This window comes from Haliotis asinina, chromosome 2 (genome assembly GCF_037392515.1).
Source record: "Haliotis asinina isolate JCU_RB_2024 chromosome 2, JCU_Hal_asi_v2, whole genome shotgun sequence".
Taxonomy (NCBI): domain Eukaryota; kingdom Metazoa; phylum Mollusca; class Gastropoda; order Lepetellida; family Haliotidae; genus Haliotis; species Haliotis asinina.
In genome coordinates this window covers 87385178-87410429 of record NC_090281.1, presented here as the reverse complement: position 1 = coordinate 87410429, position 25252 = coordinate 87385178, and the positions used below count along the sequence as shown (strand labels likewise).

General features: G+C 40.0%; 1 protein-coding gene across 3 annotated transcripts; it reads right to left on the bottom strand.

Moving 5' to 3' along the window:
- Window positions 1–446: 446 nt before the first annotated feature.
- LOC137272969 (sushi domain-containing protein 2-like) lies at window positions 447–25252 on the bottom strand. 3 transcript variants are annotated; one of them, XM_067805404.1, is made up of 19 exons: window positions 25111–25247; window positions 18421–18563; window positions 17023–17370; window positions 15994–16092; window positions 15155–15314; window positions 13425–13685; window positions 12714–12874; window positions 11719–11888; window positions 10073–10375; window positions 9320–9591; window positions 8492–8629; window positions 7617–7802; window positions 7077–7225; window positions 6271–6397; window positions 5641–5886; window positions 5078–5263; window positions 4000–4135; window positions 2634–2764; window positions 447–1877 (listed from the first exon to the last, which is right to left on the bottom strand). In XM_067805404.1, the coding sequence occupies exons 1-18, from the start codon at window positions 25151–25153 to the stop codon at window positions 2674–2676; spliced, it is 3219 nt and encodes a 1072-aa protein (XP_067661505.1). In that variant the 5' UTR covers window positions 25154–25247; the 3' UTR covers window positions 447–1877; window positions 2634–2673. The 3 variants fall into 3 exon arrangements, with proteins under 3 accessions (XP_067661505.1, XP_067661506.1, XP_067661504.1); XM_067805405.1 differs by having other exon boundaries at window positions 447–2785; window positions 25111–25252; XM_067805403.1 differs by having other exon boundaries at window positions 447–2764.

The window sequence follows — 25252 nt, the reverse complement described above, 5'->3', positions numbered from 1 at the left end:
ACACTTTCCTTCAACAGTTTGATAAAGAGAGACTGAAGACCAATAGAAAACCATGTCCTAAAAATGTAAACTACGACACTTCCATCTGTTATATGTTAGAGCTATGTTCATCGATAATTTATCCATCAGAGACAACCCTGGGTAGCCTTCCATCGTTTTCACTTCGTGTACGTCAACCAGGCTGATGTCAACTTTCATTAGGTTACACCCAGGACTCCTAAATGCATCGGATATCATTTTGTCACTAGTGCATAAGACTTGGAAATTACCTCCGTAGCAAGTAGCACGTTGGACATTTCAGACTAAAGTAATTTCACTCACTCAAGGTTTTTAGTCATCATACAGTAATATTACTATCTAAATTGTGTATCATAGGTCTGTAAGTATATATCCACATGATGTCATTATGCATTCAAAAGACTTCTTGTTAAACACAAACCAAAGTGTAAATAGTGGAACTTTTTATTCATCTAACATTCATTGACAGCAAAATGTCATTCAATCACAATGAACAAACGATTTGAATTATATGTACGTATAAGCTCCTGTGTTTGTCAAACGAATCATAGACTGGAAACATGTTACAATGACTTGGTAGACAGTTAGTTGATACATTCTATACATTGTGTTTCTAGTTTGAATAGTGCAAAGCAAGACATCTACCAGACGGTGCTAATCACTAGGTCAAGACATGTTCACAGTTTTAGCAAATACTTGGTGTCGTCACTGATTTACAGTAATCCATTCGTATACCTGTCACATCTTCTTTGCCTCTTACGACCAATGGAATCTATATTGTCGAACAATCAAGACTGATTCTTATCCAACGCTGACATTTTATATTCACAAACAGAATGCTTACAAACAAAGACTCTCGAATGCGTTTTCGACAGAATCGGACATATTATGCTAGATTGCATCTGCTTCTGTCCTGTAAAACTGCATAAAGATGAAAAACCTTTCTTTGCCGATAAAATGTTTTGGTTCAGGCACAGATCCTAGAATTACCATAGAAAAACATTCATGTCATGCTTGGCTCCACACGGCGATTAAGACTGCGTCTAATGTGACATCTGTTTAATCCGACATTTTCCCTAATCCACAGCAGTGTCGGATTACACAGTCTACACCATATGTAAACGTACATACTGTTGTGTACTGTTGGTATATAATGATATAATATATTACAAGGAGCAAATGTGATGTTACATGACACATGGACAATGATATGAAACTGACATAGTATATAGCTGACAATGAATCTGATATGTTAATATATAAACTTGAGATCAAAGTAGGCCAAAAAGAGTTGTGATTTGTAACCACGGTGATACAAAGAGACTCCACGCCTTGCAGACAAACTCCAATGACATTGACGGAGTTACTAAGAACAGGTTCCATTTTCAAGCTGTTGCAAAGTAAATACAACTATCAAAGATACTCACATTCTATATAGTTCATGTAAGGTCATTTACAAGAGTAAGGTTTCATACAATATATAATCCACAGATTTTAAAAGCAATGTGTATAGAGAACTTGTACTAAATGCTAAAATCCTAAGGTGCACCGTGTACATATTAAACCAATACAAACTGTCATGTCTAGCTCTGTGTTTACAATGTCATGACGGCAAGAACATTCAACTATCTATCTACAAGCAGTACTTCAATTATGCAAGCACTAATTCATTTACTTTCTCACCTTCAGTAAATTGCATATGTGATCCTTCTTCGGTGCTATGGCAATCCTGATATAATTGCCATTTCCACGGCGAAGAATTACAATTATTAAATCCTACAAGCTACTTCACATACAATGAACGTCCATCTCCTCTCACATCGTGCATAACTGACATGTAACCTGTACTCCTGTACCACCTGTAACGTGAAGGCACTGCAATAGTGCTGGGGAGTAATCAGAGATCATGCATCAATGTATATTTGATAGACTCCGAGTTCAGCATGTTACGAAACTAGGCTAGAAAGAAACACCCTTTTATGTCTTTGATATGTAAAAAGGCATTTTTGTTTCAATTTGATGCGTCACATCCATATGGGTTATCTCATACATGGATGCACTAACCACCACTACTATTTTGAATTACAAGCATAAAATATTTTGAAGTTTTATCGAGAGTATAAGGACCGGAAACATTTCGAGCAGAAAAAGCATTTTTTTCCTGCCAACTCTAATTTGAGTATAATCTTGAAAACCTCGTATACGCATAGTTCAACGTTAAAACTGCCTCAAACATTCGGTGACCCCCCCCCCCCCCTCTACCAGTAGTAAAGTCTCCGTGCGTTCCTATGTTCCCCAAAGCTCGACATAGCACACCCACAAATGCAATGGAAAGTTTACATAAAATATTCTTAAAGACCTTTTCTTTCTTCATTTCAAATGCATTCAGCCACATCTAGTTGCCACGCACGGTGCATCAGTATCAGAAGGGACATATATCTGAAGGTGTGGTCATCCTTTCCGACATGAAAAAGTAACAAAACTATTGACGCTTTTTTCACCCATCACTTATGTCAGTGTTAAACTATGTATGGAAACTGCTGTGAGCCTTCGGATACACATGTGTCCTTTTTTCATTCAGAACATACTTAGATGTTTTCAAGCAATAATCATACCAGCGTCTTTGTTCATCATACTCGGAGCTTCCTGTGTACGTTATTCGTTCTTTTCTGAACCAGTCGACTCCCGCTTCTTCAGGTCAGTCATCATAGCGTCTTTTTGGCCTTCTTCAACCTCCGGTTCTTCTCTGAAACGTCATGCAACTGCACTGAAAGCCAGCATATGTACTTTGTCTTACTCCATGTGATCTCTGTTTGAGAGTTATCTACCCTTGGTCTAAAGGGTTTAATGTAGCGAATGCTTTATGTCTATGATGTGGTTTAAACGTGTTGAATGCATAATGTATTTGTCACACGATAATGCAACAGAGATGCAACAGTTTCATTTATTCAACTTAATGTAATACAGACACATGGTTAATAGAGGTAGCAATAGTACTTTAGAATGTACAGCAGTTAGATTATCGCAGTGTGTGCCACTTAACATACCTGCACAGCACTATAAAAATGGTAAATACCAAGGGCAGATAACTCTCTTTTGTTCGTCAGCATGAACATTTTGGTGTGGGATGTAAAGAGGAAGATGCATGAGGACGTGTGAACACGAAAATCAAGAAGACAAGACACAACACAAGTCAACACAATACCTACCAACTTCAATCACCTTCACCGGATAACAACATAAATGTTGTATATGATCCTATAAAGCTACATACCTAAATGCTGAATACTTTCATCTGTGGTGTCGCATGCAAACAAATTACTTAAACTTTCTTTAGGAACGACGGGGTAGCCTAGTGGTTAAAATGACCGCTCGTCACGCCGAAGGCTTACCAACATGGGTACAATGTGTGAGGCCTATTTCGGGTGTACCTCGTGGTGATATTGCTGGAATAATGCCCATGTTCGTGTACGACCATACTCACTCAATCACTTTACTCTCTTTCAAGTCTGATTGAGAGTTGGTGTTAACAATATCTGATGTTTCAAGGTGGACCATCTTTATGATGCCAAAGCCTGGATGATGGCGCCCGTTACCCACTTTAATTAGGGTGCAGTGCAGACAAACCTACAACGACATGAATGATCCGGTGCTCCTTGACAAAGATCACAGATGCCAGCTGACCTACTATTGGATATTCTGGGTTGGGATTCAAGCATGAACTAATTTTTGGGAAACAAACACCTCATTTAAAGACGTTTTTGTCGTGGACAATTTGTTTCTTCACAACAACCACTAGCATTATTAATGTGGACAGCAATGAAATTCACGATACACAAACCATCCCCTTCCCAACTCATTGCCGTTCCATTTGGTGACGTAGAATGGTGAATCAAGTTTAGACTCCGCTCTATGAGCGCATCTGAAAAACGTGATCATTTGATCATTTTCATACTTTTTGTAGATGAAATCCTTACTTACTTTTTGCTTTCCTTACGATCTGATTTCTTTCGACGTTTCACAATAACAACAACAATGATGATAATGATGATGACGGCAGCAACAACACCAACAACAATACCGATTATTGGTCCAATACCGGCCTTGTCTGAGGCATCTGAAGGAAAAGAAAGTTCCACATGTGACAATACCAGTTAAACATGAATGATTGCCATATGGATTTAAAGAAGCACTATACTTCAAAACCTTACCTCAGTATTGCAAAATCAAGAGTAAAAGTACCGTACCAAGCCACCATAGGTGTAAAGAAATCTGAAAAACTCAACTCATCTATACATACTTGGTATTGTTTTTGTTTTGTTTTCAATGGAGTTATTAGAGTTTTTTTATGTATTTATTTATTACATTAGCAGTAATTAAGTTCGTTAATAATGCCTCTTCTGCTCTATTAAGCGTGCATGAGGAAAGGGGGAAAACAAGGAAGGGGTTATGTCTATATTTCATAAGATTTTCGCAAAGGTAAATCCACATTAAACAGATGATTAACACCACTAAACCTTGAAAAAGAGAATATATGAATTAGAAGTATGAAGAATTCGAAAATTACACATTTCCTAATACAGCCAGAAATGGAATATGTTGAAGATGGTCATTTAGGCAATGACAAGGAATGGTAATCAAATGGATATCATCATCATCATTATCTTTACTGGTCTGCCTCAACTTTAGTGTGTTAAACTGCCTCAAGTCTGTGTTAAACTGGAATGAGATAATGTTAAAAATTATGAAAACAGATTTTAGCCAAATCTTGACCGGTATGAATATATGATTTAATGATTGGGCCCCCGGTACGGGCACCACGGGAGAGTGACACTACAATCACCCCGTATGAAGGAGTTAAAAACAGTAATGTTTGAATTCAATAGCTAAATCATCATATAAAATTCCAATAATTATCAAAAAATGATAAACTCACTGGCTCAATTCAAATAAACCAAATCAATGTCTCTTTCAATCATTTTTGTTTTGTTGTTTATCAGTCCATGAGCACCACAACAATCATGTTTCAGATCCTTGTACACCCTTGATAGTCACTCACCACTACATTGTGCAGACACCGAGGGCGTCCATTTGGGGTCACCAAATTCGGCGGAACAAACGTAGGTTGTATCGCCGCTGAGGTCGCCGCCGTTACGACAGTCTGTGACGGTGATGGTGTTTCCTATCGAGTAGTTATAGTTGTCTTTGGAGGCGTATGGAACATCAAGCAGGCCACAAGACAAGACTGGAAAACGAAACACATGGAATATTGACCATCAAAATTATAGAAGACATATCTTTCTCTGTATGCTAGATATCATTATTAATTTTCCTTCTGAAACATTCCCAATGACAACGTTACATCGTAAATGAATCAAAAGCGATAAACTCCATCGTCATATGAAATTTCTTCCAGGACAAAATCAGTTATGTAATTCCAACTAATTCATGATAATTCGGCCATGAACTATTTTCAGATAGTGCTGTAACTATATATTCGTAAAGGATCTAGATGTCCTGTCACACACGTTTCATTCGACTATGTCAAAATCAGAATTAATGAGACTAACCCGTATTGTTATTCACATGTATGTGAGTATCAATAAGCTCGTGGTGACCTACCCGGTTTCTGAAAACTCTGTAACTCGGAAAACCACCCGGACACCATCTTGGATGCATTTGCAATGTCTCTATTTCCGGTAACGGCGTAGTCAAAGCGGCAAGCTGCATTGTCACCACATGTGTGGTCAAGGTCTACACGTGAAAAGCCAGACAAACTGGGTATCATGGGCTGATTATACAAGGGAACAAAAGCGTCATCGACTTCGGTCGGATGTTGGAACATAGACTCTATGGATGGTGAGTTCCCTGAAACAGTTTCACGAAATATTATAATAAATATGGTAAATATATAAATAGGTGGAAATATATAAATAGGTAGACAGTACGTAACAAACAGGGCATGCAAATCTTTCGTACACGCACCTATACCCACATCCATTACAACAAAGTATCTTCTTGAACAGTTATCCTTTCTACAAAACAGTTGTTTAATGAAACTATGCATATGTATTGCGAAAACTATTCATATATTACCAAATCTAATATATCATCACGTGTTCATGCAGCTACAATTCGTAGAGGCGGTTAGCCGAGTGGATAAGGATTCCGCTGGTCGTGAAGAAACCCTGTGTCCAATACCCCACATTCTCTTTATTCTGTACATAATAAGTCAGACAAAACTATACGAACAGGTCTTGGCAAACTGTTGGTACACAATGGGTGGCGATGATGAAATGTCGATACTTTGTCCATTTTTGGGGGTGAAGTCGTCATTGACTACGCCATTCCACGTCCCCATTAGCCCTTGGGTCTTGTTCTAAGCAAAAATGTACAAAAGCCACAATCAGAGCCACGCATACCTTTAAGGTGACCACATACGTAAAGTGTGATGACGCACATGAAGGATATATTAATATCCCGCTGTCATATATTCACATATAAAAGAATCTGGTGGTCTACAATATCTCTTGAGCATATAAACACGTGACTGTATGTTAAAATCTATAATCACAATCTGACAATTGGTTACTATTGTCACAAACTTTCCATCGGGTATTTGTCAGTGGAAAGAGGTTCAATGACACTATTGACTGGACATGGCCAGGATAGACAGGCAGTATTTGTTACGATTTTAAAGTTGACTGGATCATTAGTCAACGCCGCACTCAGCAATATTCCAGTTATATGGCGCCGGTCTGTAAATAACCGAGTCTGGACAAGACAATCCAGTGATTTTAAGGATGCACGGAAGTAATTATATTTCGTCAGGCCCAAATATTGTCTCGTGCTTAGTCCATCAATGCAAGGTTCGACACAAAAAGGGCATGTACTTTAGCACATTAGGTGTATATCTCCTAAATGATTTCTCTCCTGCCATTAAATGGTTGGTTTACATAGCATGTACATTTGCTTATGAGGTAAAACACCAATACACCGAGAGTACGACTGTGTCTTTTGCATGATTCTCTGTGTGTCTGTGTGTGTTTTGAGCTCACCTTGAAGCTTGGCGGCATGTTGACGATGACGTGAAGGAGTCTGTTAGACGCGGCTACTTGCACCCCTACTCCCGACTTCATGATGACGGTGAAGTTGTCGTGACGGTTGTCGTCGGGATCAATAGCAACGTTGACAACAGTGACACCCCCTGAAAACCACATTGAAATGTGATGTTCTTACAATGCTCGTGTATTAGACTCACATAGGGCATAAGATATCTCTTTGAAGAGGGTATTCCATGAGCGGAAGGCAGCAAAAATACAGTTTAGACTCCAGAATGTCAACGTTGAGAGTTAAAGTATCCCCAACACCTTACCAGGGTAAGTTTCTAAGGGAAAAACTGAATCTACGTCAGGAGAATACCTTAATTGGTCTTGAATGTATGACAATAGTCAACGTTAACGTCCAGTTCTTCAGAACATACAAAGTATATATGAAGTGTAGATGTTGACAAGGGTATTGTAAATAACTAAACTGCAATTGAGAGTACTGTGAACATGTGCTCAAAGAACAATACTGTTTATTACATAAGTCAATACCTTTGAAATCCCGTTTAAACAAGCCTTGTTGATCAAACAGTTTGATTTTTTTATTGACTAAGACATCGAGACGCCTGCCACTGTTGAGACCGGAGGGGGCGAGGCGTATCTCTACCGTGGTTCCAGAAGCCACTGAGTCCGACATGACCACTGACGTCAACACCGTGGCGTTGAAGGTGCGATTAACTGAGGAAAGAGAATCATCTGGTGATCACACTGCAAACCATAACAATATCGGTCATACAACATCAGACATTTGGCCTGTGAGATGAGACTTATGTCCTTTGCAGACAAGAGTGAGTGAATTCAGTTTTACGCCGCATTCAGTAATATTCCAGCTGTATGGTGGCGGTCTGTAAATTATCGAGTCTGAACTAGACAATCCAGTGATCAATGAGCATTGATCTTCGCAATTAGGAACAGATGACATGTGTCAACGCGAGCCTGACAACCCTATCAATATTCAATATCAGATCAGATCTAGATCAATATTCTATCCAGGACTTTCATGGGTCTGCAGACGGTTACAACATTTGTTCCACTACAGCTGCTGTAATTCACTTGCTACACCATACAACTTTACTGTATTGAAACCGATTAGGCCTTTTCTATCACTAGCGTTTCTATACTTGAATGCATCATGAAGTCATTTCAGCACTACAATTCCAAAACTTTGATGACAGGTTATATATTTTGTAGTTCTGCAATACCTATACTTTTAATATCAACAAAGCACTTAGTCAGATTTATATACTATAATAAAAGGTTAAGTAATTTGTAGATTGAAGTATATTTTGATGAAAGGTTATGCCATTTGTAGCACTACAGTCACAGAGAATCTGTTTATTACTACCAGAAGGAGATACCTTCCCTACCGTGTGTTTGTTGCCCCAAGTCGAACTTCCCTTGAAGAGAAAACTGGTCCGACTTAACCAGGTAGAAGTCTCCCTTGCCACCGAAGTTGTACATCTTTCCGTCAAATGTCGTGATGTGGGGGTCGCCGTAAGCTATGGCTGTCAAAGGAAGCACAGAATTCTTATTAGAGATGAAGAGAGCAAAAGACGCTGATATCCAATGCATAACCAAATAACTATTTCATGCGACTGTGAGCAATAGCTAGGTGAATACATGATATAACAGTGGCTTATACTGTTGTTTATGCCAATTTTCCAAAACAAACAAACCTATGATATCACACACTTTTGTATCCCAAAGTGGTACACAATAGTTTAGGGAGAGCTGAATTGCGATTCAAGCCAAGCACTTAAAGCACAAAATGATTAATATCTCCCTTGGTAAGATGGAACAAACTGACCACTTTTCATCAAATCCCTTCAAGTTCCGCAGTGCGATGTACGCTCTTTCGGGGCAATGCTATTCGGATCCTACAGTGTAGTATTGTCCATTACAATATAGGATGAAATCGAATCACATCCGGAATGACGGATCCCTCTGCGGATAGACGTATCACCTGCTCTGGTTCCATTATGTTTAGCAGGGTGTACATGTTACCATCACAAGTGGCTGCAGCATCAGCCTTTTCTGCATGTTACCCGATACATAGTAGTACCATGGTACTATCCCTTCCTTTGGGTATTCAGCACCCAACCGAGTGGTCCAATATCCAATGGTATCCTCACATGCTTTAAGAAGACAGTACCCGTTACATCACCATTTGGTACAATATCCAGGGGTATGCTCACCTGCTCTGGGGGGAGTGTACCCGTTACAGTCCCGGGTTGCCCGCTGGTCCATATAATAATTACAGTGGCTGTACTCAGTCCACAGACAGCAATAGTAGAACGTGGCGACATCCTTGATCCAGTGGGAAAAGGAGGGCACACGACCAGGTTCGTTGTATGGGGTGGCGCCCCAGTCGTGGCTGCGGTCAGGGGTGCTGCCCTGGTAAGTGTCGGCGGCGTTCATAAGGAGGCCGTCAGCGTCGTAGCAGCATTGATTGCCCGCGCCTGATGATCTGACAACAGACATTGTTATGGAATCTAGAAATTGTGTCCGCCAAGTCGACCCTCTTTCATAATTACAAAGCTGTATCTGATGTTTCCATGTGTCTATGAAAGTCTAGTTATCATTCAGGTTTATCATATATTATGTCAGTGTCATATGTTATGGCAATGTCATAACGCGACAATGTACCCGTGTAGATCTAGTTTAGAACTAGTCTTTAGTAACCCATGTTTGGGCCCATGGTACATGTTCTATTATATGTACTGTTGACTATTGATGTATTGGTATACGTACATGAAACGATTTTCACTTTTTGCTTTCACTTAATTTTTTTTTGCTTGTTTGACCCAGTTAACCGGACGTCTGGCTATCCGGACGATTTTCGAGTGAAACCAAAAAGTGCAGATAAACGGGGGTCGACTGTTCTAGTATGTGAGGACAATAAGATTTAATTTATAAAGCCCGGATGATAAAAATGGAATTCTACTTACGTGGGTTGAACAGACCGCACACAATGGGTCGCACTGCGTTGACCAGTTGCACGATGATAATAGCAGTTAGTTGGACTTGTAGAGAACATACTGCAGGATAAATCGGTCTGAAATCGTCCGAAGTCCGCCAAGGCTTGATCCACGTTGCATGGACAATGGAGTAGTTGGTCAAGCCAGCCCATGGACTGTCGGTCACTGTTGTACCATCGCATGCAGCGTTGCTGGGGCCAATCGTTGCCATAACGACGGGTCATGTCGCTGTTGATGTACCACCCAGTGGCGACAGGACCTGAATTCATCACTCTGCAGAAGATCAAATCAGAAAATCAGTCCTATATTTCGAAAAGTATCACATTTTCATTTATATCACGACCTTTAAGCTCGACATGGGAGGAAATGCAAATGGTATGTCAGTCTTAGATGTCCGAAACCTTCGCGCTCTGGTAGGCTTTTTACAAACCGACTCATGTATTCCCAACCGTAGACAGAATGTTAACACGTAACTAAATTATTCTAAAAGGATGAGGATTACAGTATAGATCCTCGTATAAAAGAAACGGCAAAATTATCAATATTACTTTAGGTAGATAAATAAGCATATCGGATAACGTCTGTTTAGCGTTACGGATTAAATAACCTAAGTAACCACTTCCGTTTCTGAAAGGCGAGATACATTTTCATTAAAAAAGCAGTAGGTTCAGATGACAGAGTGTTAAAATGTTTTAGAACCATAGACGTACATCTAAGCCATTCGAGAGCCTGTCCAGATAACATCATGCTTTCCAGAAGACGAGACAAAATCTAAAACTGCTCGTTGCACAATCCAATACATGATATTGGGGCCCAAAACTGTTTCTAATGAAAATACATCATCAACCTCACGTACAGCATTTCTGAGATTGTGTCGTATGTTACTGTGTCCAGGGCATGTAATTAGATAATGTTTCTCCAAATCGCAATGGTCACATTTAGAAGAAACCGTCTTGTCTATAATACTCCTGTAAGTATTGGCAATGCAATGGCAAGAAACTGGAGTTAAGTCCCTTAATGCGTCGCCTCCTGTTGTGACAGTCTTCCAGAATAGGTGAAAATGTATTGCTTTCACTGGCAAACAGGTTAATGTATCCTTATCTCAGTTTTACAACAACCCAAATACAACCAAATCCCTATAACAGCACGGAGGCCCCTACTCGGATGGAACATTGCTTAGTCAGACGTGAAACAACTACATCAACATGCAGACATACAGCTGGACTTAAGTAGCGAGTGAGAGAGATTGGTATTAATACCATTCAAACATTTTACAGTAGTTTCATATAAGGCTTTGTGAGTGAGTGAGTGAGTGAGTTTAGTTTTATGCCGCTTTTAGCAATATCACGACAGGGCACACCAGGAGGGGACTTCCCTTATAGCACCCATATAGGGAATCGAACCCATGTTTTCGGTGTGATGAGAGACCTTTATCCACTTGGCTATCCTCACCTCCCCAGAAGGCTTTCTGCTAATGTGGTGGCTTATATCGACAACGGGTATGTAATGAAAACTGCCATGTGGGATTTTTCTGAAATAACCAAGAACCAAGACCGATGCTATACGATACACCACACATCACGCCATCTCAAGACAAGAATACAGAATGTGTTTACGTTCTGTTGTTGGCCAGGTGTACGAAATCCTTCTGTAGTTCAACCTCAACGACGGCGGCCTCGTAGATGTCGCAGTCAGATGGAAAACACTGATAATCAGATGGGTTGATGGTGTATGTTCCGGAGTTGTCTACCCCAGTCGCAAATTTCGATAGCACCTTCCAACTGACCTGCAACGAAGGAACACCTAAATCCTCAAGGATCGCGTCAACAAAAACTCTCTTAACATAATAGAACATACAACATAGCGGATCCTACTGGCTCATCAAGCCAGGATTTACAGGTGTCCATTGAAGGACAGTTTGAGAGGTTATCTAAGTGCTTTTGAGATGGCATGGAAAAGCAATCTGTATTATGAATATTCTTTCAAACATATAGACACTAGGTTTATATTGTGTATGAGAAGACAGACAATAAGTTGGAGACTGCATTGATGTGAAGTAATGATGTCAATACATGTACTGGTGTTAAGGCGAAAGATGTATGCATACCTTGCATTAATACACAGTACTTAGCTGGATTGTCTACATATACCATGTAGCTATAAAGTTGAGAAGATGTATCTGATCGTACGCTGACTGTCAGGACCATTTCAACGATACTGAGTGAATACCAGAAGGTCACATTGTTTTATGAGGCGATGATTTGCCATTGCAAGTGCGCATTAACGAAAATTATTCAGTTATGATTCGTCAAACTTATTTTCAATAAGAAATAATAATAACGGTGTCTTTATCTGTAGGTGCCAGTGTGTATCTACTAGTGAATGCTCATGGCGAAATATTGTGCTTTGTGAACCCAAATGACTATCAATAATTCCTCTGTGGTCGATTTGACAGCTTTTGGCATATCATATTTGCACTTAGCGTATCTATCTCAATTATATTATTGCCTGAAAATATGTTGCAGTTATCTTTCATGATCTTATCAAACTTGAATATTGCTTCAAAGAGTTTCTTATTACTATTTTTGTAAAACTGTGGAAGGCAACGTACATCTGTTTCTGTTTCTGCGTATCCTACAAGTCGGATGTCGACCTTGACCCCTGGATCAGATGACAGTGCTGCAGGGTCCCAGTTCATGGTGAGGCTGTCAGCGTTAACACTGTACCAGTTGTCCGGAAGGGACAGACTTTTACCAAGGACAGCTGGTAACACTGAAACAAGAAAATAACGTTTACATATTTATGGTATTGTGTACAGTCTGTCAGTACTGGTTCATATGTGACTGGCCACACACAGTGACTCTCAATGCCTTTCATAATCTTCCTATAGCAGCGCCCTTGAAGATCCGAGTAAGAATTGATCTTCAGTAACCCATGCTTGTCGTAAGAGATGACTAACTCCGTCGGGTGGTCAGGCTCGCTGGCTTGGTTGACACATGTCATCGTATCCCAGTTGCGTAGGTCGATACTAATGCTGTTAATCATTAGCATGTCTGGTCTAGGCATTATTATTGACAGACCATCGCCATATAGATGGAATATTGCTGAGTGTGGCGGTGACTGCACTGACAACAATGAATCAATCAACTAAAAAACTGACACTATTACACCCCTAAACTAATATTAAAACGCCATGGGAAACAAACCAGCTGCCGTATTGCTGAAATAGTATATAGCATAGCGCCACGTACAAATAAGCTCAGAGTGTAGTGTAAATGTAAGTATTGACGAAACACATACCTAATCTCCACGTGTTACTTACCGACGTATATATCCGCTTGTCCCACGTAGCTGTGAGCTCCGTCTGTTGACACAGATACCGTCACTGACCCTCTCTCTGTGAGTCTTGGCACAGGGCACTTCAACCTCATGGAGTTAAACCTGAAACCTTGGGAGGTTACTGTTTTCTCGCCAGTCCCGAACCGACACACGACAACCACGGAGCTGTCCATACACGGACCGGATATGTCGAGTAGCTCACCCCCTAACATTCCCACTACTGTTGGGACAATCTGTATAGCGTCTGAAAATAACAGCAGAATAGAAAGTAGTGAGATCGGGCGTGCATTGCAGGCCAAGAATCGCTTAAGAGTAAGCAAATGAATCACTTATCCCGGGCTTGCAACAGCTTGAAACGTTTCGTACTCTTCCAAAACATTAACGTTTGTTCGCCCATCTCTGTCGAAGAACCGATGACAAATTGGAAAACTTATGTTTGTTGCTGACTGGACTGAACCCGAGGAACACACTGAAGGTGTTGATATGTAATCTGCCTTTGACATTTTCGTTAAAAAGAGTCAGTGATCTGATGGGACATATTCTACTCATATTCAGTGAGCTCCATTGGCTCTTTACATTGCGGGGCCGGTTATGGCCAAGGGTGTGAATGACGAACGGGTTCGACATATACTTGTTTGCGATAAATAAATGTACGCAAACTCACTATGACAGATAGGTGTAAGTGTCTCTGAAAGACTGGCGATCAGCGCGCGGACAGATACCATCTATTCAGCATGTTTTGGTTTGTGAGATAAACACGGAAATCGGTGAATTAAGGCTCGGAATCTTGATTCGAGTTTCAGATGACCCTAGATCCCAAAGTAGTACTTAGATATTTCTGCTGTATGTATTATTTTGTAGGTAAATCCATTGACTTGAAATGTGTGCATAGTTGTAATGAGATAAATACAGTAAACATTCTTGAATTCACCCTGAAACGGACGCGTTGACTTCGTTTCATCCCTTTCCTTTTATAAGGTGTCTGAATCTGAGATTCCAAATTGAGATGCCCATCATACGTTTTTTATATAAAGAGGGCTTTTATATGAAGGAAAATAAAAAAAAAAACTAACACTTTTGCTCCTTCTGAGTGGTACCAATATGCCCATTTTCAGCTCCTGACTCATTGCCTAGTTTGTGACAGTAACACACCTTGATGGCAGTTTTCAGCGTTACAAGCCGCTGTGAATACCACTCGCCCATATCATCAAAGTGCAACATTTGTCCTAACGAGCAACTAACAGGATCGGGTTTTACTGACTTGTTTGACAAATGACAAATGACATCGTATCTAAATTGTGTAGATCTATGCTCATGTTGTTGATCACTGGATTATTTGGTCCAGACTCGACCATTTGAGGACGAGAAGCTGGTATATGGCTGAGTGCATAAGTGGATGTTCTTCCAAATCAGCAATAATGCAGTTATAATACAGAAATCTATATACGAGTTTACGAATGTTTGTTGTTTAACGTATACGGACAAGAAAGAATGGTTCTGGTAATACAACCAGTGGTTAATATTATAAATAAGGTCACATGCCTTTGGGGTATGTTGGGTTATGTATCAAGACCCTTATTTTGACACCCATTTCAAACAGAGCAGCAGTCGCTGAGAAGCAGGAAATGTTATAAACATAAGTGATACAGTTAGTATAGTATAAGTATATAGTATAAGTATATAGTATAAGTCTAAAGTGCCACAATTCCTTACTTCTACTGCTAGTGCATCCGCCTCTTTCGATGGTATCCTTTGAAACTTTAAATATGAATCTCCCCTTGACGTCACTTCCGATTGTCTGGGGAAGATCTTGGGAATGACATCCGTCACACACCGGAGTCCATCCGACGCCATGACCTCCATTGATGCCAGCCTGTTATAGTGCAAGACTCAAATAAGCCCCGTCCAGAAAAAAGCACAGACATAACCAACTTTGTTACCCTGCAATTGACATCAACCCGGGGAGCTGTTGCCGAAACGTACCAGAAACGCCCGAAGTGAATGTACAGATTTAAGACCCGTAGTCGTCCCAGGGGCCTATGTCAGTGTGTTCGTTTCCAAGTTCTAATCTTTGTTAGAAGACTTAAGATTTCATCATTACGAGCTATCTTCCAACATTAAGGAGTTACAGCGTGAGATAAAAATGTAGCGAAATGATCATTTCAGTTTCCATTCGCTTTCCGGTCCTACGATTCCAAATAAATCTGACCATGTCATGGCACAGCTATAGAAAATAGGGATGATACCTGCAGCTGGTGTTCAGGGAAAGGTGAAATCATACCTCCTTAACAGTGCTACTTGTCACAAACACATGAAAAGGCATGCCGCGTATTCATGCGAATGAATACAATGGAAGATATGGACCCGGCTGATATGGGGAATTACATTGCATTCAATTACTCAGCTCGCCCACACTCTTTTCCTAATCTGCTCGTTCACTCACTCACTCACCCATACGATAGTCATTGAAACCTCAGTTCGAGATATAATGGTATTCTGTCAGGTTAGGATGTGTCAGCATGCATCTTGAATAGTTAAACGTGACAACTCACTTGGTAATACGGTTTACTGGGAATATCCACCCAGAGATAGTTGAAGATGACAAATGTGTGCATAGGACAGGCAACCAAAACTAGCTGAAATGTGGCACTCTGAAACACATGAAGAGACAGGTTATGTAGCACGTTTCATCGGATTATCTCCATATAATCGCAATGTGTATCAGCTTGGTTCAGCATTAGCTAATCCTTCACATGTTTTGCTATCTGAACATTACTTGATCAATCAGATGTGTAAACATTCCATTTCCCAAATAATGCATTTAATAGCATAGGTAACACTATGCTGTACCTATATTACTATCCAGGTATAAAGTGATGCTCTATGTAAGAAACAAATTGTGTCAGTATGATTGTCGTGCCTGTATTACTGCCTGGGAATATATGAAATGTAATGTTGTATATGAGATTAGAAAGAATCTGTTGTATAAAGTCTTGCCTAGATTACAGTCTGGATATATATGTAGAATATACTTAAAAGGTTGTATATAAGAAACAGTTTGTTTCAGTGAGTGTGTGTGTCCAGATATTATGAAATGCATTCTTTTAAACCATCTTTCTCAGGTGTTTTTTCTTTTTTCTTTTCTTTTGGGTTTTTTTTCTTGGGAGGGGGGGGGGGGGGAGGGGCTCGGTCGGTTTTGTTTCGCGGTTATTTGTGTCGTAGAAAGAGGTAAAAACTATTTACATCAGAAATGTTAGTCATCTTAACATGAATATTTGTCTGTTCATTGGAAATCAGGATAACAACAGTGTATGTTGATACACGGACAAACACGAAATCTGTGTATATACATCAGAATGCGCTACTAAATTATGTACTTCAGGTAGGTTTACATATATATCCAATTAAGTGTATGCGTGCGCATCAAAATGTGATGTAAAAATATATGGATACACATCAGATTGTGTCATATAAATAGATGCATGAACATCACTGTGTGTTGTAAAATGCAAATGCTTACACAAATATCTGGTAACAAAATTAATTGTATACTTTCACCAGGCATAAGTACAGATACGTACCTTACAAGGGTTGCCTGTAATTCCCAAACAAGGTCCGTTCTCAACCTGTGACTTATCTGTAACGTTTTCCCAGGTAACCACCAGAGCTACGTCAGGTTTAAAGGTGTCCGTGCCAACTGTAGCATTCAGCATGTAGTTCTGTAGCTCCGTGAGAAAGCTCTGGCTAGTATTAGCAAATACACGTCTGTAGTAGATATGTCCCTGGTACTCGTTTGTGATGTGTTCTCCGTCGAAATAATATGGCGCGATTAATGGGAAATCAAGTTTAATGTCACGAGCTCCATCTTTGAAAATAAAATGTTCGTAGTTCACGTTGGCGTCGAATCCGATGTAGCCGTCCTCTGTTACCTGCGGAAACAAGAACACACATCATTCCATCACGTAATTCTTGTGTGGCATTTACCCCAACCCGTTGTTAGGGAAACTTTATGTCTTGATATTGATAATATTCAGACATATTTACCGTGCGACCAACAGAAATGGTCATTTAGTGACTGAGTATGACTCTACGCCGCTTTCAGAACTCTTCTGGCAAAATCAAGACGGGGACCCCCAGAAATGGAACTCACACATCGTACCCATGTCGGGAATTGAATCCACAACTTGATGAGTGAACGCTTTGTTCCTGCTATAATAACTAGTAACGAAACCACAGAAAAGAATAACCTAGGCATGAGAAGCCTAGTGGATAAGTCATCGCCTTGTCTCATCGAAGACCGGGTTCAAATCCCAATATGCCTAGCCGTGACTAACGTGTTGACAGAATGTAGTTATTTTAATTGTCTGACCTCATGATTTACTGTCGTGTTTAAAAATGATATTATGCGAATGCCACACAAATACGATTTCCCACATGGGTAGTGTGTGAAGTCCATTTCTGGTATTCCCCGTCGCGATATTGCTGTAATATTGGTAAAAGCGGTATAAAACGATGCGTTCTCAGTCATTTTGTCCTTCCCTAACATGCTGAAGCTGTTGGCGGTTTTGGTCTTATACCTGGGCAAACCTCTTTGTAGTACTCACCTAGTTCTAACTCTAGGATGTTTGTTGTTTTAAATTATCGTTAAGTATCCGTACAATCGCCTGCCGATGAATGGGTGGTGTAAATCCAGCTGGGATGAATACGGGTAGCAAAGGTAATGTAAGTCCCAATGGTCCGTAGTATGGCGATCGGCCTTCAGATGCTGGTGATCTATATCCCGAATTTTTATTGTATTGTCCTATAATGTACATACTTTTAAATTCAATGCTAGTTCTAAATCTCCAACTGTGATATGCTAGTTGTTTTACTGTCCTTTGGCGACAGAGTTTATTTACGTATAAACTGTTTTGATCACGCTATAGCTGAAACATTGCCAAAGTGACTGAGTAAATTTTAACTCAGTCACTAGTACTCACGTAGGCGGTGTTGTATTTCCTGCCGTAGAAGTTGACGTCGTAGCCGAGGTACAGAGGGAGGTTGCCGTCTGTCTGCAGGAGCTCATCCCCAACTTCCGGGCCATAAGGGTAGAGTGGGGGTTTGGGGCTAGGCGTCTGGCCAGCTGGGTGAAAAGAAATATACATAAACTGGGGTATTGTATAATAAATGTATTATTGAGAAATTTGTTTTCATCACAAACAAACATTCACCAAATGTTCACGTTTTGGTTGATGATCCCTCATTGTGGTGCAGCCCATCTACGTGAGGAGTAACATTTAAGCCAGTACTGTAACACGTTAGTGTATGCTAACACCCTGTTGTGTGATGGTGTGAACTCCTTGCATGGAGCCTAATCTTTAGCATGTAATGCAAACCTCAAGAATGAGATTTAACTCTTTAGCATTTTATGTAATCCTTCAAAGGGAGGTCTAACCTTTAGCATTATATGTAAATCTCTAGAATGGGGTGTAGCCCTGTAACGTGTTATGTAACCCTTCAACACGAGGTGTAACCAGTAACATGTAATATAAATCTCTAGAATTGGGTGTAGCCCTGTAACGTGTTATGTAACCCTTCAACAGGGTAGGTAACCTATAGCATGCAATGTAAACTTCTAGAAAGAGGTGTTACTGTTTAGCATATTGCGTAACCCTTAAAGGAGTAACCTGTAGCATATAATGTAGACCTCTCGATCTGGAATGACGTGTAACCCTGTCGGGAGTGTTTTGTAACCCTTCAACGAGCGGCGTATCCTATAGCATGTGATGTAAATAGAATGAGGTGTAACTATGTTATGTAATCCTTGAACAGGAGGTGTAACCTGTAGCATGTTGTATAAACCCTGTCGCGTGTTATGTATCCCTTCAACAGGAGGTGTAACCTGCAGTATATAATGTCAATTACGAGAATGTGGTTAACCCTTTAGCATGTTAAATAGCCCTTCAACGGGGGATGTAACCTGCAGCATTTAATGTAAACCTCTTGAATGTGGTGTAACCCTTTAGCATGCACTGTAACCCTTTCGCATGTAGTCTAACCTTTAACCATGCTATGTATGCCTTAATCATGTGGTGTAACCATTATGCATGCAATGTAACCCTTTAGCATGCTGTGTAACCCTTTAGCAGGTTGTGTGACCCTTTAGTATGTTGTGTTTACCTTCAGCATGTGGTGTAAGCATTCTGCATGCAATGTAACCCTTTAGCATGCTGTGTAACCCTTTAGCAGGGTGTAACCCGTGAAGGTCCCGGAGTAGGCCTTCGGCAACCCATGCTTGCCATAAAAGGCGACTATGCTTGTCATAAGAGGCGACTAACGGGATTAGGTGGACACGTGTCATCGGTTCCCAATTGCGCAGATCGATGCTCATATTGTTGATCACAGGATTGTCTGGTCCAGACTCGATTATTTACAGACCGCCGCCATATAGCTGGAATATTGCTGAGTGCGGTGTAAAACTGAACTTAATCACACACTCACTCTAGCATGCTATGAGTGCCTTCAGCATGCAGTGTAGCCCTTCAGAAAGTAGCGTTGATCAGAGAGCCACAGCTCACATCATGTTTACTCATTCAGTGGTGAATTTTCCGTCATGTTTCAAACACTTACTCCCTCGTTGTACAGGACATCTCGTAGTCAGGGTTATGACCCCTGTTTGTGTGTTTTAATACACAACTTCTGCCATTTCTTTGTCAGCGTCATGGCATGTTTGTGCACGCCACATCAACCTATCGCAAAACGTTCGTACTGTTCCACTCGAGTTAAACCCCACCTCGCCCACTCACTCGCTCACCCAACCACTTGATACACTCACTCACCCACCTCTCTCCCGTCAACACAACCATGACCGCGTTGTTATCTATCATACTACCGAAACACAGATACGAGGATAGTATGAGATTGACAGGGACTTGCGCAATCTGCACCTGCCCACACATCCTGATGTTCGTCCCTGTTCGGGCGACAAGTCTTACAAGACGATAACGATGAGAATCGTTACACAGTAGGCTCCATTATTGGACTTCTATAATTGGATCAGTGGTTACAACCGCAGCCTTAGATTACCAGCCCTGTGTGAGTTAGTGAGTAACTGCGATCGGAATGCCGATATGAATACTCCAGCAATGACACTGTTAGACTAACCCACAGGGAGAGAACCACCTTGGACACGCAAATTGTTTCCGTACAGCCAAAAATCCACATTCCGGACCACCTTTTCTGGAAACATCATGGACCACTCGCTCACTTTCTGACCTACCTGATCACTAACGCGTGTAACAATTCACGTCTCACATTCTCAACCAGTCACCTGCCCACAAACTCGAAGTACAATGACTTCAGAAATAATCTTGTACGTTTACTTGGGGTCATTCGTAATATCATGATATATCTTAATACCATACATTCCCATGGGCACCGACTGATTGTTTGTACGCAGCACATCCCTTACTATCAGGCAGATATCTTATCCAACGAGATAAAATTATTTTAACATGACTGTAACAAATATCCTAGTGGCCAGTCATCTTGCACCTGAGTGACCAGCGTGTACACAATGTCTGTGACTTGTTTGTCACAATAAAAACACTTTTCAAAATGTAACGATAGGTTTCTTAATAACTTCCGAGTATAAAGTGAGTACCATCTTTAGTACGTAGGTTTCGTTATGTCCGGGACAATGATAGTCCATATCAATTCCACACGCATGCGTAGTACAACTGATATGATCTTCATAGCCCCGCAATCCCTATATCATCCACTCCTTTATACATGTATACGTAGAACTGGCATTACAACTCAAGATATATTTCAAGTGGCACAAGTGGGAATGCTTAGCTATGCTTAATTAACAACTCCCAAAGTTAACCTTTGAGACGGGTTGCTTATAAATACGTAATTAAAGCTTAGATGCAACCAAAAATATACATAAATCAAACACAATTATCATTTATTCATGACAAATAATATACACATAAACAAGATCATAAGTGTACATTTGCAAATCTAAAGTGCATTCTTTTGTACTTGGGTTTACTTCGCTCGAAACGAAGCACCGATATCGGTGGGTTTTTTCATCGCGGTATTTTTCAACTTACTAAATTGACATTGCATTTTTGATCATTTGTTACTGGAAGTCTGAAAGGTATCAGAATCTGCAACGTTGTGTTTTGCGTGGTAATGAGTGAAAATTTACCTACTTTATTGGTACAATGAAATTATTAGTCGTCTCGTCTTAACTGTGATGTTACTAATGTAGACAGAAGTTTAGGTCTCAGAATGGGGGTTAGTATTAACACGTCACAATTTAATTCTGGACTCACCAAAGTCCAGAAACTCTCAGCACTGTGGCCACTCTCTCACAAGGGATTTGGCAAATTAAACACGCAGTTGTCATGTATATGTGCTGAGGATGAAAAAATGAAACAATTTTTTTTCGAAAACTCAAAATTTAAACTCGCTCGCCCATTTTGTCCAGAATAAATGTTTTAGAGGTTGTAAATGAATAAAAAAAATGTTAATATCATGACACAAATTTCAGCTTATGTGACTTGACGCTGCTAACTGACAGCGATTTTTAAAAATCTCGCCCATGGGTGAAAAAACATATTGGCCCATGGACGAGAATAATTACTTTCACTGAAAACACATGTTTGCAATCATGTTGTTCGTTTTTTTAGGCCTAGGGTTCTTGGTGTTCGTTCCTTTGTCTCCTGTGATTAAATATAACGAAACTATTTGAATATGATCACAATGGACAAGCAACCTTGTCTTATATTTACTCATCAGTATTGTATGACTCCTCTATGCCTTGAATGCTGTTCGTGTGTGTTTGCCCCAAAGGCGGTTGAGTAGTCTAGTGCACGTGGTCGAAGCGTTCACTAGTCACTCAAACGATCCGAGTTCGATTTCCCAGTTGGGTACCATGTGTTGAAGCCAATAACTCGTGTCCCCAATCGTGCTAAAGCATTGCCGGAAGTGCCTTAAAACTACATTCACAAACACTTTCTATGCATTTGGCAAATCGGAAAAAGCATCTCTTATATGGAACAGGGACGATGGGTAGCCTAGTGGATAGAGCCTTCGCTCGTCACGCCGAAGACTCCGGTTCGATTCCCGACATGGTACAACGTGCAAAGCCCATTTCTGCTGTCCCCGCCGTGATATTGTTGTGATGTTGCGAAAAGCAGGGAAAACCTAACTCACTCACGCACTCGTTACGATGAATATTACGGACACCTTATGTTACAAAACAAGGACAGATGTTAGGCTTATTTAGCTTATTAATAATCAGTAACGCCGGTAGCCTTATCTAAGCTTGTATATGTCTTATTCCCCTGAAATCACAACACTATCATATGAATTTGCAGCAGAAACATGTCCAAGGTCGAATATGTCGATGTCAAAATAGAATCAGCCAGGACAGGTTTCATAAATGTGGCCCAAACTAGCCACAGACACTATCAGCTTTGGGTTTATCACCAGACTTGAGCAGTTAAGTGCCCCACGTGATCATTCAGGACATGACAAACATGTAATCATGTTGCGGGACACCGAACAGAAACTACTGATAACAGTAGAATTAACTCACATGATTAATAATGAAACAATATTGATAAACACACCTTCCGAAATCAATGAATTTTTAAAGTTCTTATAGGTGAAAAAAATCTGACCGTTCATATCGCTTTAGTATGAATCACGATCTGTGGGTGGAATGACCTTTGACCTCCATTCCAAAATCTCCGTGTTTGGATTATGTGTCCCGCCAACAGCCAGACGGGGAAACCTTTCTGAATATTGCCCTGTCAGAGTTATTTTACCGCCCGATGAAACAGTTATTAAGATATTTAAAAGTGGTTTTAAATAGTTGTGGCATATCTGAATCAGGCATAGTTTCGAGTTGCCGAGGAAAGAGAGTATGTAGTATTGGTCGTATCTCTACACGTAACGTATGTCACTTCCTTATTGAATTCCAACCTGTACTAGATTAGAAAGATCAAAATCGACCAGCAACAAACTGAAAGTTTCCATTTTTAAAAAATGACTGTAGAACCCTTTTTTCACAATTAAAAGGTATTTTGGCTGGAAAATGCCCACCAAAGGTCGGTATACATATAACATAGACAATGCACATCCTCAAACAAAATGAAGATAATTTCACAATGTTTCTACAAATGTCGCTTTTTGTCTGTTTGGTAGACAAATGTGTGCAATGAAGAAACTTTAGCACAAATATGCATTATCAGGACTGGTAGAGAAACAAAGTGGGATTTCACAAAAGTAATCCAAGCACAAGTTTCCTTTTTGGAATATCGACATATCAATAATCAATAGCGCATATATGTATGCTTTTGACATCACTACTAAATATGTGTCAAGTTGTGGTGCAATGTATAGTGAAACCTATATTTATCAGTCTGATACCTATAGCGGTGAGTATATACCTGAGGATGTGCCTGTCAAGAAGTATACAATATGAGTATATTGGCTTTGCAAAATGGGAAACAAACACTTAGGAGCTTTGTAATGACGTGTATAATTAGTGTATCAGATAATATTATCAATGAAATGCTTAGGTAGATACAATTTTTTACTCACATAGATGGTTGGTACCATATGGTTGTTGGACATATAGCAACTGTTTTGCATGAATGTATACGGCTTCAGACACAAAACCTATTATATTTTGTGAAAATAAGTAAGTCTCAAGATGTACAGCATATTTGGTATAAATAAGTTTGAGACAAAGAACTTATTTTGTACGGATATGTTTGGTTATAGGTTCAGCAACTGTTTTGTATAAATATGTATGACGTGAGGTATTGCAGATATCTACATTTGTAAGAAAATAACTTAAGGGACAGCAACTATATTGTAAAAACATGTTTGTCGTGAGATATCACAACTGCTTTTGTAAAAACATGTATGGTTTGAGGTAAAGCAACTGTGTTGTATAAACATGTTTGACGTGATATATCGCAACTGCTTTTGTAAAATCATGTATGGTTTGAGGTAAAGCAATATTTTGTACAAACATATTTGACGTGAGATATCACAAGTGCTTTATATAAACATGAATGGCATGATATATAGAAACAATTTTGCTGAAATGTTTATGACTTTAGATGTAGGAACTATTTTGTAAAAACATGTTTGACTTTGTAACTATTTTGCATAAATTTGAAGTGAAGCAAACACCTTGTTTAAACTATTACGGCCTGTGATTCAGCAAATATTTTCCTGAGATATGTTTGGTTTGGAGATAGCAACTATTTGACATAAATAATGGTTGCAGATATACCAAATGTCCTGTTTCTGTGTGCTATTCTCTCTGAGAGGGACCAGTCCAGTTTGAAACGATAGTCCGCCATTGTTCAACCGTCGTGTACAATGTTTTCAGTCCGGTGACTTAGCGTCCTTGTTATTCAAGACTTTAGTCATAAAACTTTCCCTACAGTCTTAGTAAAATCATTTGGTGAAATGTTTGATTGTGTTACGTCAAGCAACGTGGACACGAAAAAGCAGAAACCCAAGTTTGTCTGACTGACGTTTATGTGACTGGATGACCAACTCGGTACCATTTCCGGTACCTAGGTATTGTGAGCTTTTTTACCAGAGGAAAACATATTACAATGAAGTGGAATTTGCAAAGTTGAATTTTGACTTACCTGAGAAATGTAGAAGGCATATTAGAGCAATTATCCGTTTCATGCTGTCGGGAAACAGCACTCGATCGCTTGCGTTATTTGTCAGAATGACCGAAGCAATGATAACGGTGGACGCTGACACGGATTATGGTGACTGTGGCGT